Here is a 14,482-nt window from a genome sequence, read left to right as displayed (position 1 = left end):
ATGGATTGCCGCTGCCTGAATCTTACGTAACGTCGGTAAAAATAATCAGTACTACTTGTTTAAATCGGCGCCGGTCAAGACAAATCGGCGCTGCCTTCGTCTTAACCGGCGCCACCTAAATTTAAATCGGCGCCGGTCAAGAATGATCAGCGTCCCCTGATTTCAATAAATAAGCGCCGGTAGAATAATGAAGAAGGGCCTATTGCTAACCAAATCTAGATCGGCGCCGCGGTCAAGAATGATCGTTTTGCCCTCCCCCAATAATTCCGCATGTGCAAAAACAATAAGATGGTAATGTTACACAGAAATCAGCAAACGAGATTGAGCTACACAACTCGTTCTTTATTAAAAATCGTGCTCAAATTATCCGCTTTTCAGATTGGAACATAAAAATTTTCAGCTCGCGCTTCGCGCTCGCATCATTTCTGTAGCAAAACCCCATACTTTTCATGATTAAATAGGTGAATAGAATGTCCCGTTTTTAGTTCTGAACCTCAAAAGAACTCCCGCTTCGATTTGCAATAATCTTTTGTTGGATATAATCTTGTTCTTTATTAAAACGTACATTAAACTGTAATGTTTTCAGATCGAAATATCAAAATTTTAAGCTCGCGCTTCGCGCTCGCATTTTTTTAGATACCCATCTTAATCATTGGTACCAAGAATGCTTAGAATATCAAGCTTTCTGGTCAGAATATAAGTAAATTTCAGCTCACCCTCGGCACTCGCATTATCTGTGTAGTAAGATATGTATCCTCCTCATGAGTTACAACAAACAGTCCTAAACAGGCACCTTTTTCCTGTTTTCAGGTCAGTATACTTTAAAAATTTCAGCTCGCGCTTCGCGCTCGCATTAATTTGTCGGTGAAATATGTGTCTCTATCTCATGAGTCATATATATCTATCTGATATGAGTCATATATATATATATATACTGCATGTGTGTGTGTGCGTGTGCGTGTTTTGACAAGGTCAGGCATTATACCCCTTTTTCTTTTTCAACATTTTCTTTTATGGCGCCGGTGAAGTGCAAAAATATGTGCGCCGCTCGGCAGTGCGCCCCCCCCCCCCCTTTCGCCAAAAGCTGGATCCGCCTATATAACAAGTTATATGTCGACATGGTGAGATATTTTATCTTGACAAGTTGACTAGTATAAAAAGTTATATGTCGACATGGTGAGATATGGCGAGATATTTGGACTTTCGCCGGGCCTCGGACATTTCATATCTCGCCATGTTGACATATAACGTTTTATAAGTCAACTTGGCAAGATAACGTATCTCGCCATGTCGACTTAATAAGGTTATTATGTCGACATAGCAAGATAAAGTATCTCGCCAAGTCGTCAAGTCGATGGCACTTTAAAGGCCCCGTATACTCCATTTCAATGCACAATATTAGTTACGGATCCAATTCCAATCTCATTCTTAATTTCAATGTCAATTAAAATACACAAAACGTTCTAAAATCCTATGCACGTATATATTCGTGTGTATTATGTCAGTGTTTGACTCTTTGTAAATACGTTCATTTTCCATATCATGTTTTCTATCTTCAACACCAAGTAAACATGCAAATTTCATTTCTATATTTATTTCGACAATAAATACTACCTGATGAACTATTATGAACCTTACAAAAAAGTGGTAAAATCCACTCTAGAAAGATGCAAAGAGTTCTTCTCACTCTGAAAAGAGCGTGATTAGTGGACCAGATTAAATCATTTGCGTTTATAGAGAGTAACTGATAAAATATATTTTTCGGGAATGGTATTCATTACATTAATTTATTCCAAATCAATTCGTATAGATATTGGTTAATGACGATTTGACCAATGTTGATAAGTTCTGAGATCTCTTGCAATGATGCTCTTCTTATTTGCATTTCTTCTCCGTCTCGAATTGTTGCATGATGGGATACACTCTGAGCTCTCTACGTCACAAACGAAAACTTTGCAATGTATGTACACCTGTGAAAGCATAAGAAAACAAATTGGTAAAATGGAGGTGATAATTATGGAAGCTTAAAAGTGCCACCGAGATGTTGAGATAATTATCTCGGGAAGTCGACATCTTGATAGCAAAAGATAAGATGACGAGATCCTGGATCTCATCATGTCGACATCTTTTAGAAGAGATGATGAGATGACAAGATCCTGGATCTCATCATGTCGACATCTTTTAGAAGAGATGATGAGATGACAAGATCCCGGATCTCATCATGTCAACATCTTTTAGAAGAGATGTTGAGATGACAAGATCCCGGATCTCATCATGTTGACATCTTTTAGAAGAGATGATGAGATGACAAGATCCTGGATCTCATCATGTTGACATCTTTTGGAAGAGATGATGAGATGACAAGATCCCGGATCTCATCATGTTGACATCTTGTAGAAGAGATGAGATGACAAGATCCTGGATCTCATCATGTTGACATCTTGTAGAAGAGATGATGAGATGACAAGATCCTGGATCTCATTATGTCAACATCTTTAGAAGAGATGTTGAGATGACAAGATCATCTCATCATCTCATCATCTCTTCTACAAGATGTCAACATGATGAGATCCAGGATCTTGTCATCTCATCATCTCTTCTACAAGATGTCAACATGATGAGATCCGGGATCTTGTCATCTCATCATCTCTTCCAAAAGATGTCAACATGATGAGATCCAGGATCTTGTCATCTCATCATCTCTTCTAAACGATGTCAACATGATGAGATCCGGGATCTTGTCATCTCAACATCTCTTCTAAAAGATGTTGACATGATGAGATCCGGGATCTTGTCATCTCATCATCCCTTCTAAAAGATGTCGACATGATGAGATCCAGGATCTCGTCATCTCAACATCTCTTCTAAAAGATGTCGACATGATGAGATCCAGGATCTTGTCATCTCATCATCTCTTCTAAAAGATGTCGACATGATGAGATCCAGGATCTCGTCATCTTATCTTTTGCTATCAAGATGTCGACTTCCCGAGATAATTATCTCAACATCTCGGTGGCACTTTTAAGCTTCCATAGATAATGGATCCGACACCAACTCCCCGCCTTCTTGAAAAAGGTCACGTATCTATTACATTTTTTCTCAGTCGGACACAATATTCACCAACAGATCAATACATTTTAAATGTTATGTGTAATCACAAAGAAGTGAACTATGGAAATATGTAAAAGGTCACGAAGTATGTATTTTGGTTTGTACGTTTGGAACATCATTTCGTTGCAGTATGAAAAAAAATTGCCGGCATGCTGATTTTAAACAAAATGCAGTCCATAAAGTGTACTTCTTTGGATCTCTCCCTTGAGACGATGATTAATTGCAACATAAACATGATTAATGTTCTAACATACCATGTACATGTATATTGGAGTTTCAGTGAGTGACTAGCATTCATAAGATATATCATATTCAAATAAAGTGAAATGAATAAAAGGATTTTTCTTAATCTGTCAATAAATATTTTTTTAAGTATTCAAAAGCATTATGTTTCCAAAATAATGCTCCGACGTATCACCACCTCTGTAAAAAAAATGTAAAAAGGAAGAAAATTAATGTTTATTTGAATGAAAGAAACGCAATTTGGATTGTTTATTTTCACCTTTTTTTGGGGGGGGGTCATATGGATTTAATGATATTTTCAGGATGGAATATTCAAACGACAGAAATGAAAATACATTACCTCTGGATTGTAGCCTCTGAAAGCAAAAGAACGGAATGAGTATCGTTGAATGGCAGGGGAGGTAGGCTCGTTATAAAACACCACAGTCTCATCCACTTTACAGCTGTAGAAATGAGTGTATTGTTTTAACATTCTACTAGAATTTCAACTTCAACATGTTCAAGTTCATACGCATATATTATGTTCTAGTTGTATATCCTCATGTGCACCTTTTTTTGTATTTCATTATTTTGAAATATGAAATAATATTTTGCCTCATTAGAATTCGAACAAGGTCTGTCTAGCTATTTGATCTATGAGCATGTCAAGTTTATAATAGTGCAACTTATCATTCAATGAATAGATTCATTAGGTTGCAATCGGCTGCAAAAGCAATGAAATATTCTTTCAATTCATATAACATAGGAAAGAACTACAGAGTATGAGAGATCGACTCTCTCATTTCCATATCACATGCGTTGCTCAGATAATTAGGACTAAATTGTGAAAATGGTTGGAATTCATCATCACTTCCTTATTTTACATCAGATTCTTTATTATATTCAAATCAACTATGAATTTATCGGATGGTAGACTTGACCTATTGTTTATATCATTATTTTGTTTCTAAGTCCCGGCCACTCACCCATTGGAAATAAATTCATACTGAGGTTTAGAATCCGACGCTGATTCGACTGTGGCCCAACAGGATTCTAGATTAAGCCTCAAATCTCCGACATCCCTGAGTTCTACTTCAAAGAATAGGTCTTGGTCCAGGCCTAGACCGAGGTCTGAATTTGAATATTTGTCTTTAAAATTCGCATCGGTATATCGTTCCATCGTGACGTAAAATGCTCCATATCCAACCTGCGGTTCGCTGATGGTGTCGTTGACGTTGTCGTTCGATGTCGATAGATCGTTGATCGATGACGAGGACATGACACCGACCGTGAAATCTCGTCGAACAATCTCGCATTCTACGAGAATATCGAGGTTTTCTCCGTTAGTTGATTGGAAGTAAATTCGGTTTGAGTATACAATGCTTGCATCTTGAACCTACGTGAGAATAAGAAACATAATTATTTTCATTGATAATTATGAATAGGTCAGAAAAGGCCGCCTGGAATATAACCATCAAAATGGTGACATTGAGATTGTCTTATCTCATTGAATGGGGCTCCCATGAATGATGATGACCGATTTTCTTTTCCTTCTCTTTTGGAGTTTTTTTTTTAAATAATTTCATCGAATACCCCCCCCCCCATTCAATTATCATTACGCGGCTGTACGACTCTCTTCTTAATACGAAACTGCTGTACTCCATAAATTAAACCGTTATAAATATTGAAAAAGGTGTGAATTTTATATCAAAGTCAAACTTCAAACTCAACTAGCAGTTAGGAAATTAGATCATTCTTATCATCCACTATCTTGATTTCTATTACGAAATTAGTTTATATTCTTTGTGTTTTCCCCCTACTTTTTTGTTACATTGCCTCTCAAAGTGCACCACAGTGTGGCATTTAGTTTTGTTGATGCACTTAACTTTACTTTTGCAACTATATACAGCTGGAAAGATCATGTTAACATAATGTATATCATTAATTTTTATGTAATTATCAAAGACATTATTAATTCATTCCATTCATACTTAGAAGTCCACAACTCTCGCTTGAGGATAAGATACATTTTTTTACAAGCGTATTCAACATGCAGTCAGTCGAAACAGGAATGGTATAGACCTAATAATGCTAACCTTTATGTCACTCCAACGTCTTGCTGATAAAATTACTATATCTACCTCATTCCATCTGATCATTAACTTCATTCTTCGTTTGATTGCTCAGTCTATTCACAACTTATATACTGCATTAGCTTCTTTAATAATCACATCAAAGTCTGTCTAATAAAATAGAAACATCAATAATTGGTGCAACATTTGCTCAATTAACAAATTAAACAATATTTGGTATACCCTCGAGGGCGATTAATAGAGTGCAAATTACCTGCTTAAATGTTCCGCAATTGTTGTAAGGTGTTGCTATGGTAACGGTATTGGCGCCATTACCTTCTTCATTGCACGAAGGATCAATGAAGTGAACGGAGAATGGTGATGCGGTATCTTCGAGTAGACGGCTGGCGTCGAGTCTAACTACCATCGAGTCGCCATTGCAAGTCAGATGGACACCTAGAACGAATTAACAAAAATATTGATATAGGTCGTAGAACCGGGATAAGATGCGTTTTCATATTACATTGAACACAATATATTTAACATAATGCTTACATTTCTCGCCTGTTTAAGTATTTTTGTTAATGCATCTTCCTTCCAGATCGATTCTTTTTAAGGCCTGTATAAAATGAATAAGCCTGTTGTGCATTGTACAAAAAATACATATTTTATTTTTCTCTATTTCTTAAATATTTGAGTATTGGGAAGCAAAAAAAAAAAAGCTGCTAAACTCTTTTTATATAGAACTATCGATTGTCTCATTTTCAAACAGCCTCTTTACGAATGTAACGAATGTTTCATGGGACTTTAAACTCAGTGATGGTGATAATATTACATTTATATGAGATTGATGAGTTATACCAAGTTATTAGTTGATGACTTGCAGCAATGGATAGATTTTTCACATAAAAAGGGCCTTGGAACAGGGCGGAGGGGACTTCAGCCCCCCCCCCCCACACACACACACACACATCGAAACCGCGTACAAAAAAGTAAAAGAAATACCATTTGATTGTGTTTTTTGCATAGCCAGCCTATCCCCTCCCACTTTCAAAACCGTTCAGTGGCCCATGTATAAGAAATAATATTGGATATTGGAATGTGCTGTACAAAGACTGCGTAGAGGGAATGCATGATTTTTATAATATCCCTCTGTTTGCTCGAAGATCATAATATAAACATTTTATTAAAATTCAAGGAAATGGTCATAAGGACTCTTAGGCCTATTAAAAAATATCTATAATACGAAAACAGATTAACGATGCAATTTAACAATTTAACACGAAACACAATGTTTCGGCAATACATTGTTTATCTTCAATAATCGTTCCACAATGCTTGATTTTTGATAAATTACAAGAGTTCGAGGAGCTGGGATTAAGTACCTTCTTTATAGTTTTCCATGTTCCTTTTATATCGGAATTGCAATTAACAAATTGAGCACAATAGTACTCTTTCTTTACATGACGAATTAAACTGGTAAGCGTATTTCTGTACCTCGTGTATTTTATACGATTTTTATGTGTTGGATTAGATTTATATTCATAGAATAACCTATTTTTTCTATTTATTGACTTTAACAATGACAAGCTGACCCAAGGCATGCGAGGAGTTCTTTTGTAATTTGAATTTGTGCGTTTGATTAATGGAAAATTATTCTCATATGACAACATGAGTGTATTCATAAATTTTTCATAAGACTCATTTACATCCTCTTCGGTTAAAACTTCTGACCAGTCAACAGTGGATAAGCTATTCTTGAATCGATTTGTATTTTCTGGAGTGATTTTACGAGAAAAGTACTCATTTTGCCTATTTTCATTTAATAAAGAGAAGAGAGCAAATATTGAAAAGTGGTCAGAAAAGTCTGTAAGAATAATTCCCGCTTCAGGAGGGGGAGTAAGATTACAAAAGATGTTGTCGATTAGTGTTTTAGAATGTTCAGTAGTTCTTGTAGGTTTTGTTATAAGTGGAGATAAGGAGAACGAGTTCATAATATTTAAAAAGTCCATAACAAACGCACAAGATTCATGTTGCAAAAGATCCGCATTAAAGTCACCCATTAATATACATGACTTCGAAAGTAATATGCAGTTAGACAAAATAGATTGCATTTCGGCAAGGAAATCAGCAGTTTTAGACTGTGGTGGTCTGTACACTACTCCAATAATGATATTTCTCTTGCCAGGAATAGAAATCTCTACAAATAAAGTTTCAATATTATGATTCATAAAATTCAATTCATGTTTTATCTCGCATTCTACGTTGTTCAAAACATACAAAGCTAATCCACCTCCTCTCTTTTCCATCCTGTTATTTGTGAACAAATTATACCCTTGTAGAGAATAAAGAGGGCGGTAAGAATCACACATCCATGTTTCTGTTATACCTATGGCAAAACATTCATGTTTACTTCGTTGTAAAAATATATTCAGCTTTTCAAAATTTTTGTTCATACTTCTGATATTTGTGTGGAATATGCATAATTTATTCATTTTGTTTTCAATCTTGTCAAAAAACATATTGTCAGTGTAATATTTTGAATCTTGTTTATACAGTGCGTCCCAGAATAAACGAAACCGAGATTTAGCGATCATTTATCATAACTTAATCATAAATAGAATAGACAAATGACCTACCAATTTAAAGCTTAGAATCTCTTCTTTCATATGATATTACTTAGGTTATTTCTTATTCACGCATGAGTGAGCAAAAACAATTTGAAGAAAGGATACCAAAAACTCATTTGGCGGGGGTTATCTGGGTTTCAAAAAGAAAACCACATTTCTGAAAAGTTCAATATCTGCTCTTTGATTTGGTACCAAAATTACAAAAAATGGTCAAGAAATAAAAAAGTTCTGTTCATTTGAAATAAGGCTTGTATTTCCATAATTTCATGAGATAAACATGTTTTCACCGGTATCCCACAGAAGCTTTCGCATGGTGAACAAAAGATTTAATGCATGACTGATCGTCAACAAAACAGAGTGTCGAGAGAGTTTGAAAGCCCTCCTGGAGAACCTCTTCATTTTATGAAATTATTGAAATTCAAGCCTTATTTCAAATGACCAGAACTTTGTTATTTCGTTACCATTTTCTGTAATTTAGGTATCAAATTAAAGAGGAGATATTGAACTTTTCAAAAATGTGGTTTTCTATTTGAAACCCAGATACCCCCCGCCAAATGTGTTTTTGAGATCCTTTCTTCATATTGCATTTGCTCACTCATGCGTGAATAAGAAATAATTTGAGTAATATCAGATGAAAGAGGAGATTCTAAGCTTTAAATTGGTAGGTCATTTGTCTATTTTATTTATGATTAAGTAACGATAAATGATCGCTAAATCTCGGTTTCGTTTTTTCTGGGACGCACTGTATATTAATAGTTCATCATCATGTGGGATAAAATCAAAGTTTAATGAGTTGGTATTAAGATCATCTGCCATTAGCTGATCAAATGCATTTGGGGCAAAATTCCCACAGGATCCATGAGTAGGTGTATGAACATAAGTTTGGAAAGCTGAATAAAAATCATTATCATCCAATGCTAAAAAAGGAAGAATGTTACACAAACTCATCATGGATGTGTAAGGATGTATATATCTCAGTGTACATAAACATCATGATAAATACGACATACATGTGCCTTACCGAATAATATTGAACATATGTAAGTAGCAGAGATATATGGTATGTGTTTTTAGGGAATTCAGAGCTGCAGATACCCAGACATTAATATTGCGTACATTGGGAATGATTCTAAAAAGTAGCGAGCGAGTGGAAATTTCGGCCTTTCAAAAATTGAAATCACAATTTGTGACGTATTTTGACTTATATTTAATTATTCAACAAATGATATATTTCACCCCTTTCCCGTTCCTTTTCTCCTTCTATGTCTTTTTGTTTCTTGTTCGTGCCTGGATTTTTGGGCCAAAGCCTACCCCCCTCCCCCTCATTCTGTATTTTTTTTTGGTTATTTCTATATTGCTGTCATGAAGCATTACCTGTTATCATTACATTGATTGAACAGTATTTAAATGTTTCACTTCGTACAAAACTTAGACCGATTGAGAAGAGGTAGCATATTGACATGATTAAAGGGTGATTTTAAGTTATAAACAAATAGACCCATATGTACCTCCTATCCCCATTTTAAACCACTATTACTTCACTTCATCAACTGCCCAAGTCATTATCACTTGAGAGCATTACAAAACATAGGGAATCGGACGTAGATATTTTATGAAATTGCCAGTATTTTACTTACCATCCTGTTTACAAGTTACATAGCCTCCAAACAAGCCAATTAGGAACAAAATGAAAATCATGTTAAAATATCCTCAAAGAAAATGAGAAATAAAACACTTCACATCCATTCATTGTCCTCCGAGTACACGAGTCGTTCCCATATAATAAGCTCTTGTAGCATATAGAATTTAAGCCATAAAGATGAAGAGTAATTTAGAACCTATTCAAGTCTTTAAGTCCCAAATTCATACATACAAAAGGTCGTGAAATTAATGTTTTACTTCTCTTTTTACTTCGTATATGCCGATTATAAAACCGATGTGAATAAGCTGTAATATAACTTCCCCTGATCAAAAACACATTTTAGAGTCTCAAAGTTCTCAAATGTGATGATGAAATCGTTGTGCACACAAGATAAGGATATAATAAGTAACTGATATACCAAACTGTTTATTTAGACCTGTTTACATTTAAAGATAACCAAGGTCAGAAGTAGTTCGGTCGGTCTCGGGGGGGGAGGGTCAAATTGATTCAAAGGTGACGTCACTTTCTTCAATTTGATTACAGGCTTAATATTCAGAGTGGTCGTGGCCAAGCCCTTTCTTTTTAAATTCTTTTCTTTAACCAACTAGGCTTTTCTTTATATCTCACTCCTTTGCTTTTCTTTATACAGAATCTCACTTCTTGAAAAATAAACGATTTTTTTTTAAGATTGTGTTGACTGCATGATCTAAGTGATGTGATGTACACAATTACTAAATGTACTCTTAAAAATGTCACTCCACAAACCATCCTTTTACGATAGCGAAGGAGTAAGCATCAGAATTGAGTGAAAGAATAATCCTCCACACAATTCATAAGGATCACTGTTCATAAGGATGACATTATTCGTGTGGGAGGGTGCGAAGAGGGTGTGAAGAATGCGAGTCAATATTTACCCCCATAAATATTGGCTGGTCTACTTTGACCTAATAAAATATCAGTTCCTCTTCTCTCTCCACGCATCATTAAATCAGTCATTGAAGGGATGGTCCGGGCTGAAAGTATTCATAGCTTAGTAAAAAGAATACAATTCACTGAGCAAAATACCAAAAATTCATCAAAATCTGATAACAAATAACAAAGTTATTGAATTTTTAAGTTTAGCAATATTTTGTGAAAACAGTCGTCATGAATATTCATTAGGTGTATATATGTATTAAGATATAAATATTTTAAGAGCGGACCATCCCTTTAAATGCATCGAACTAAATAAAAGGGTCAGTATCAAGTATGAATTGGAATCATTAATTACTTATTTCATGTACATCGAAAAGGGACTGTGGTTTTGCATCATGCACGGTAGAACCTTGGAGCTGCACCATGGTAGAATGTAAGGCTAAACCCAACTTGTGAATAATTGTGAAATAGTAGTTTATGTGACTATTAGCCCTCAATGTGAAAATAAATGACCTCAACCTACATGACTAACCACACTTCTCTGGTGTGAATAATTTCACTATGGAAGAATTGTAGAAATATGATTATTCATCAAAATGCAAAATTGTAGATAATAGTTCATACTTGCCAATAAATCATATAGTGATAACACAACAAAAGACTCAAAGCAACAATTTTCTCTTTACATATGTACAATACCAAAACATGTTTATTTCTTTTTTCAACATGCTTTGGTGCAATAAAAAACAAAGTGATTACCAAAGCGAAATCCCTGGAACACATAATCAACTCTCATCTTGTTAATGTTCACAAAGTTAATGGTCCAAAGAATATGTTAGATAAGAAACTTGTCAAAACAAAATACACATACATGGTTATACAATTCATATTATATGTTTTCATGACAGCTGAGCTTTGAGTTATATGAATCACAGGATATTACTTTGAATACAACTTACCACTGAATCAAAATATCAGAATGAAATATATTTTTTGCCTATCCTTATCCCCCAAGAAAGCAATATTGAGGATAAAGAATGGTTCGTTTGTAGAAACAAAAAAGTTTGCTCCCAGGACAAAAATGGAAATTGCCACCCCCCCCCCCCCTTCAAAAGCAAACAAGACTCTCATTTTGAAATTTGAAATAATTGTATTGGTTTTGTTAATACCAAAATCTTTTAAAGCAAGCACCCTAATGAAAATTGCAAACATAACTTGAAAAAACACCAAGTTTGACCATGAACTTGAGGGTGGTTCAACAAAAAGCAGAGTAAATTTGGGCTTGGCGGACAGAATATATCATAAAAACATTTCACAAGGAACAAAGATAATTTATGTTGCTTTCCATAAACCTTGATCATGTACTAAAAACCTGTCAATAAAGACCAACTGGTACAGACTTCTTGAATGATCTTTAAAGAGAGGTTTCAATGTAATACCCACATGTGTCTATCCCTCGTGTCCGTACCAAATCACACAGAGGTGTTAACATATAACTCCTGGGAAGCAGTTCAGGAAGAAGAATTTTGTCAGTGATTTTCATCGACTTATCTTATCTCAGCCAATCAGCTACGAGGATTTCAGAAGCTTATAACATCTGCCAGAGAAAATCAATGACAGAAATCTCCATGAAACAACCCTCTGATATAGCTACAAGGATCATAATTTACATCCAGTTAAATACACCGAAAAGTGACAAATTTTCCTTCAGTGTATGCTTACGCAAGACAAACTTGATGGATCAATTTTTACTTCAACAAACAAATAGGTATATCAGAGTAGGAACACTCTACAAAATTAATTTGTTAAAATTCTTTTCTCTATAAAGATACACACTTTTGATTTAGAGGGAACTTGCTTATGATGTTGTTAACAACACAGAGGGACCAACAACAGACTGAATTGATTGCAAGTATCCTGCAACACCCTATGCTAGGGACAAAACGTATCAACGGATGAGATTATGCACTACATAACATGTGCACGTTGGTGCCTAAGTCATACTTAAGTCTTTGTGAAACTCTAACAAGATCTATCAATTACAGAATTTAAGTGTAACTGAAATTTGCATTCAATTGTTCTTGTAACATTCTCTCAGCGTCAATATTATATGATGTTAAGACGAGGCGTCTCATGCCATTCCAATTCCTGATTTCATAATAGTTAATAGTTCCTGATAAAAATTATATTTCAAATTACAGTCAATAAAATAATCCTTTAATGCCGTTGTAAATAATTTTTTTTCTTAAACAAAAACAAAAAGAAATGTGTGTACATAAACATCAATACTATTGATGACAAAAAAAAACAAATGCATAACAACTTGACGGACACACAAAAAAATATATCATTGACGACAAAGTCAGTTCGATAGGAATGGTTGGAATATCATTGCATGTCCAACAGAAAGTTTCGATAGGGTATACAATCCAAGATTGTAATCAGTGAATAAAGAATAGAACGCTCAATACCCTTTTGAAATCAATAAGTTAAAATGATGAATATTTGACAAGAATTGTGTATCTGCTCTGACAGTTTGAACTCAGCATGCACATTTGGAGTCAATGCAACTCACAGTTCATTGGATCTCTTCTGCTAGGCACATTTGGAACTGGATAACCTTAAATTTGGGGGGAATCTCTTTTTTTTCCTTCTTTTAAGGAAAAGAAATTAATTAAACGATATCCTGTCCGAATCCTAGCTATAAATCTAGCAATACCAATCCACTGGTCAAAAAGCAGTTGGGCTGGTTCTTAGATAAGCTAATACCACAAGGGCTAAACTAATTTAGTCTGCTATCAATTTAGCCTCGTTGCTGTTTGGTCTACTCACACTACACTTGGTCTCATACCCACTTAGACTAATTCTCATTTAATCTAGTATCCAGACGGTCTGATTTCCATTTTGTATTACTTCGAATGATATGACTTTGTCAAATGAAACTTTGGTTCATAAAGATTGAACAAACTGAATGATGGACACTACTCAATGTTTAAAAGAAAATGAAATCAAAATTAGTTCACAGAATAGACTTTGAAAATTGAAATTCAATATTGGTAAGCAATTCTTTCTTTCTTTGATAAAACCCTTTTCTCACATGAATCAAGCAGATTAGAACTGAAAGTTGCATGAACAATACATTTTGTAGCAAATCATAAACATTTCAAACAGTTGAATTAAAACAGATTTTTTTTCAATTCCTATTGGAATGGGTGCACCATTTGAAGTGTTAATAATAAGTATAATTGTTATTCAATCAACAATCAATTTAAAATAAAGCTTCATGTACCTTTACTTTTGGTACATCATTAAACAAAGGAATCACTGTAATCATCTTTAATTTGAACATTGAAATTAAATCAATAAAGAATCTTTATCTTTGGAAAGATGTTCATCATAGCAATGTACCATTCTAAGGCCCGTATTCTGAAGTCGGGTTTAACTTAAACTCAGGTTTAAAGTTGTGGTTTAAGTAGGAAGTTAAGTGGGAAGCCAAAAGTATCAAAATTTTTATTAAGTTGTATGTTTCTTATGTTTACTGTGCTCTTTCCTGATTCATCGATGGTGAAGACAATCATCTATTTATACTTCCTACACAATTTATGAATGATATGAGAGCCGAATGAGCTAAAGTATGATATCTTTACCGTTAGTGATTATGTAACAATTGGCTGTCCATACTTAAACCACAACTTTAAACCTGAGTTTAAGTTAAACCCAACTTCAGAATATGGGCCTATGTATTTATCATCACCTTTTAAAGCTATGAATAGATCATGGGGGAGCAGTACTAATATAGGACCCTGCAGCTAGTACTGGTAACCATATTGATTAGAACAGGACAAAGAATACAAGCTAAAAAAAGAGAACACTCTTTTGATCACCATTTT

At 34.6% G+C, this 14,482-nt stretch overlaps 1 protein-coding gene across 1 annotated transcript; it reads right to left on the bottom strand.

The window, feature by feature from the left end:
- Positions 1-1,321: 1,321 nt before the first annotated feature.
- Positions 1,322-9,997, bottom strand: LOC121423430 (CUB and zona pellucida-like domain-containing protein 1). Its single transcript, XM_041618766.1, has 5 exons — positions 9,673-9,997; positions 5,680-5,861; positions 4,320-4,729; positions 3,695-3,797; positions 1,322-1,970 (listed from the first exon to the last, which is right to left on the bottom strand). Exons 1-5 carry the CDS (start codon positions 9,731-9,733, stop codon positions 1,818-1,820), a joined length of 909 nt encoding a protein of 302 aa, XP_041474700.1. The 5' UTR covers positions 9,734-9,997; the 3' UTR covers positions 1,322-1,817.
- Between the last annotated feature and the right edge of the window lie 4,485 nt (positions 9,998-14,482).

Source organism: Lytechinus variegatus, chromosome 11, assembly GCF_018143015.1.
Source record: "Lytechinus variegatus isolate NC3 chromosome 11, Lvar_3.0, whole genome shotgun sequence".
Taxonomy (NCBI): domain Eukaryota; kingdom Metazoa; phylum Echinodermata; class Echinoidea; order Temnopleuroida; family Toxopneustidae; genus Lytechinus; species Lytechinus variegatus.
The sequence above is the reverse complement of the archived record's forward strand: the minus strand, read 5'-3'. Positions and strand labels throughout refer to the sequence as shown.

Bases quoted from the DNA above. Each gene is read 5' to 3' on its own strand.
- LOC121423430 (XM_041618766.1), bottom strand. From the start codon at position 9,733: ATGATTTTCATTTTGTTCCTAATTGGCTTGTTTGGAGGCTATGTAACT. The intron at 3,798-4,319 runs GTGAGTGGCCGG...TCATTTCTACAG, and splicing joins TATGAATTTATTTCCAATGG to CTGTAAAGTGGATGAGACTG. The intron at 1,971-3,694 runs GTAATGTATTTT...ATGCTTTCACAG, and splicing joins TCAGAGGCTACAATCCAGAG to GTGTACATACATTGCAAAGT.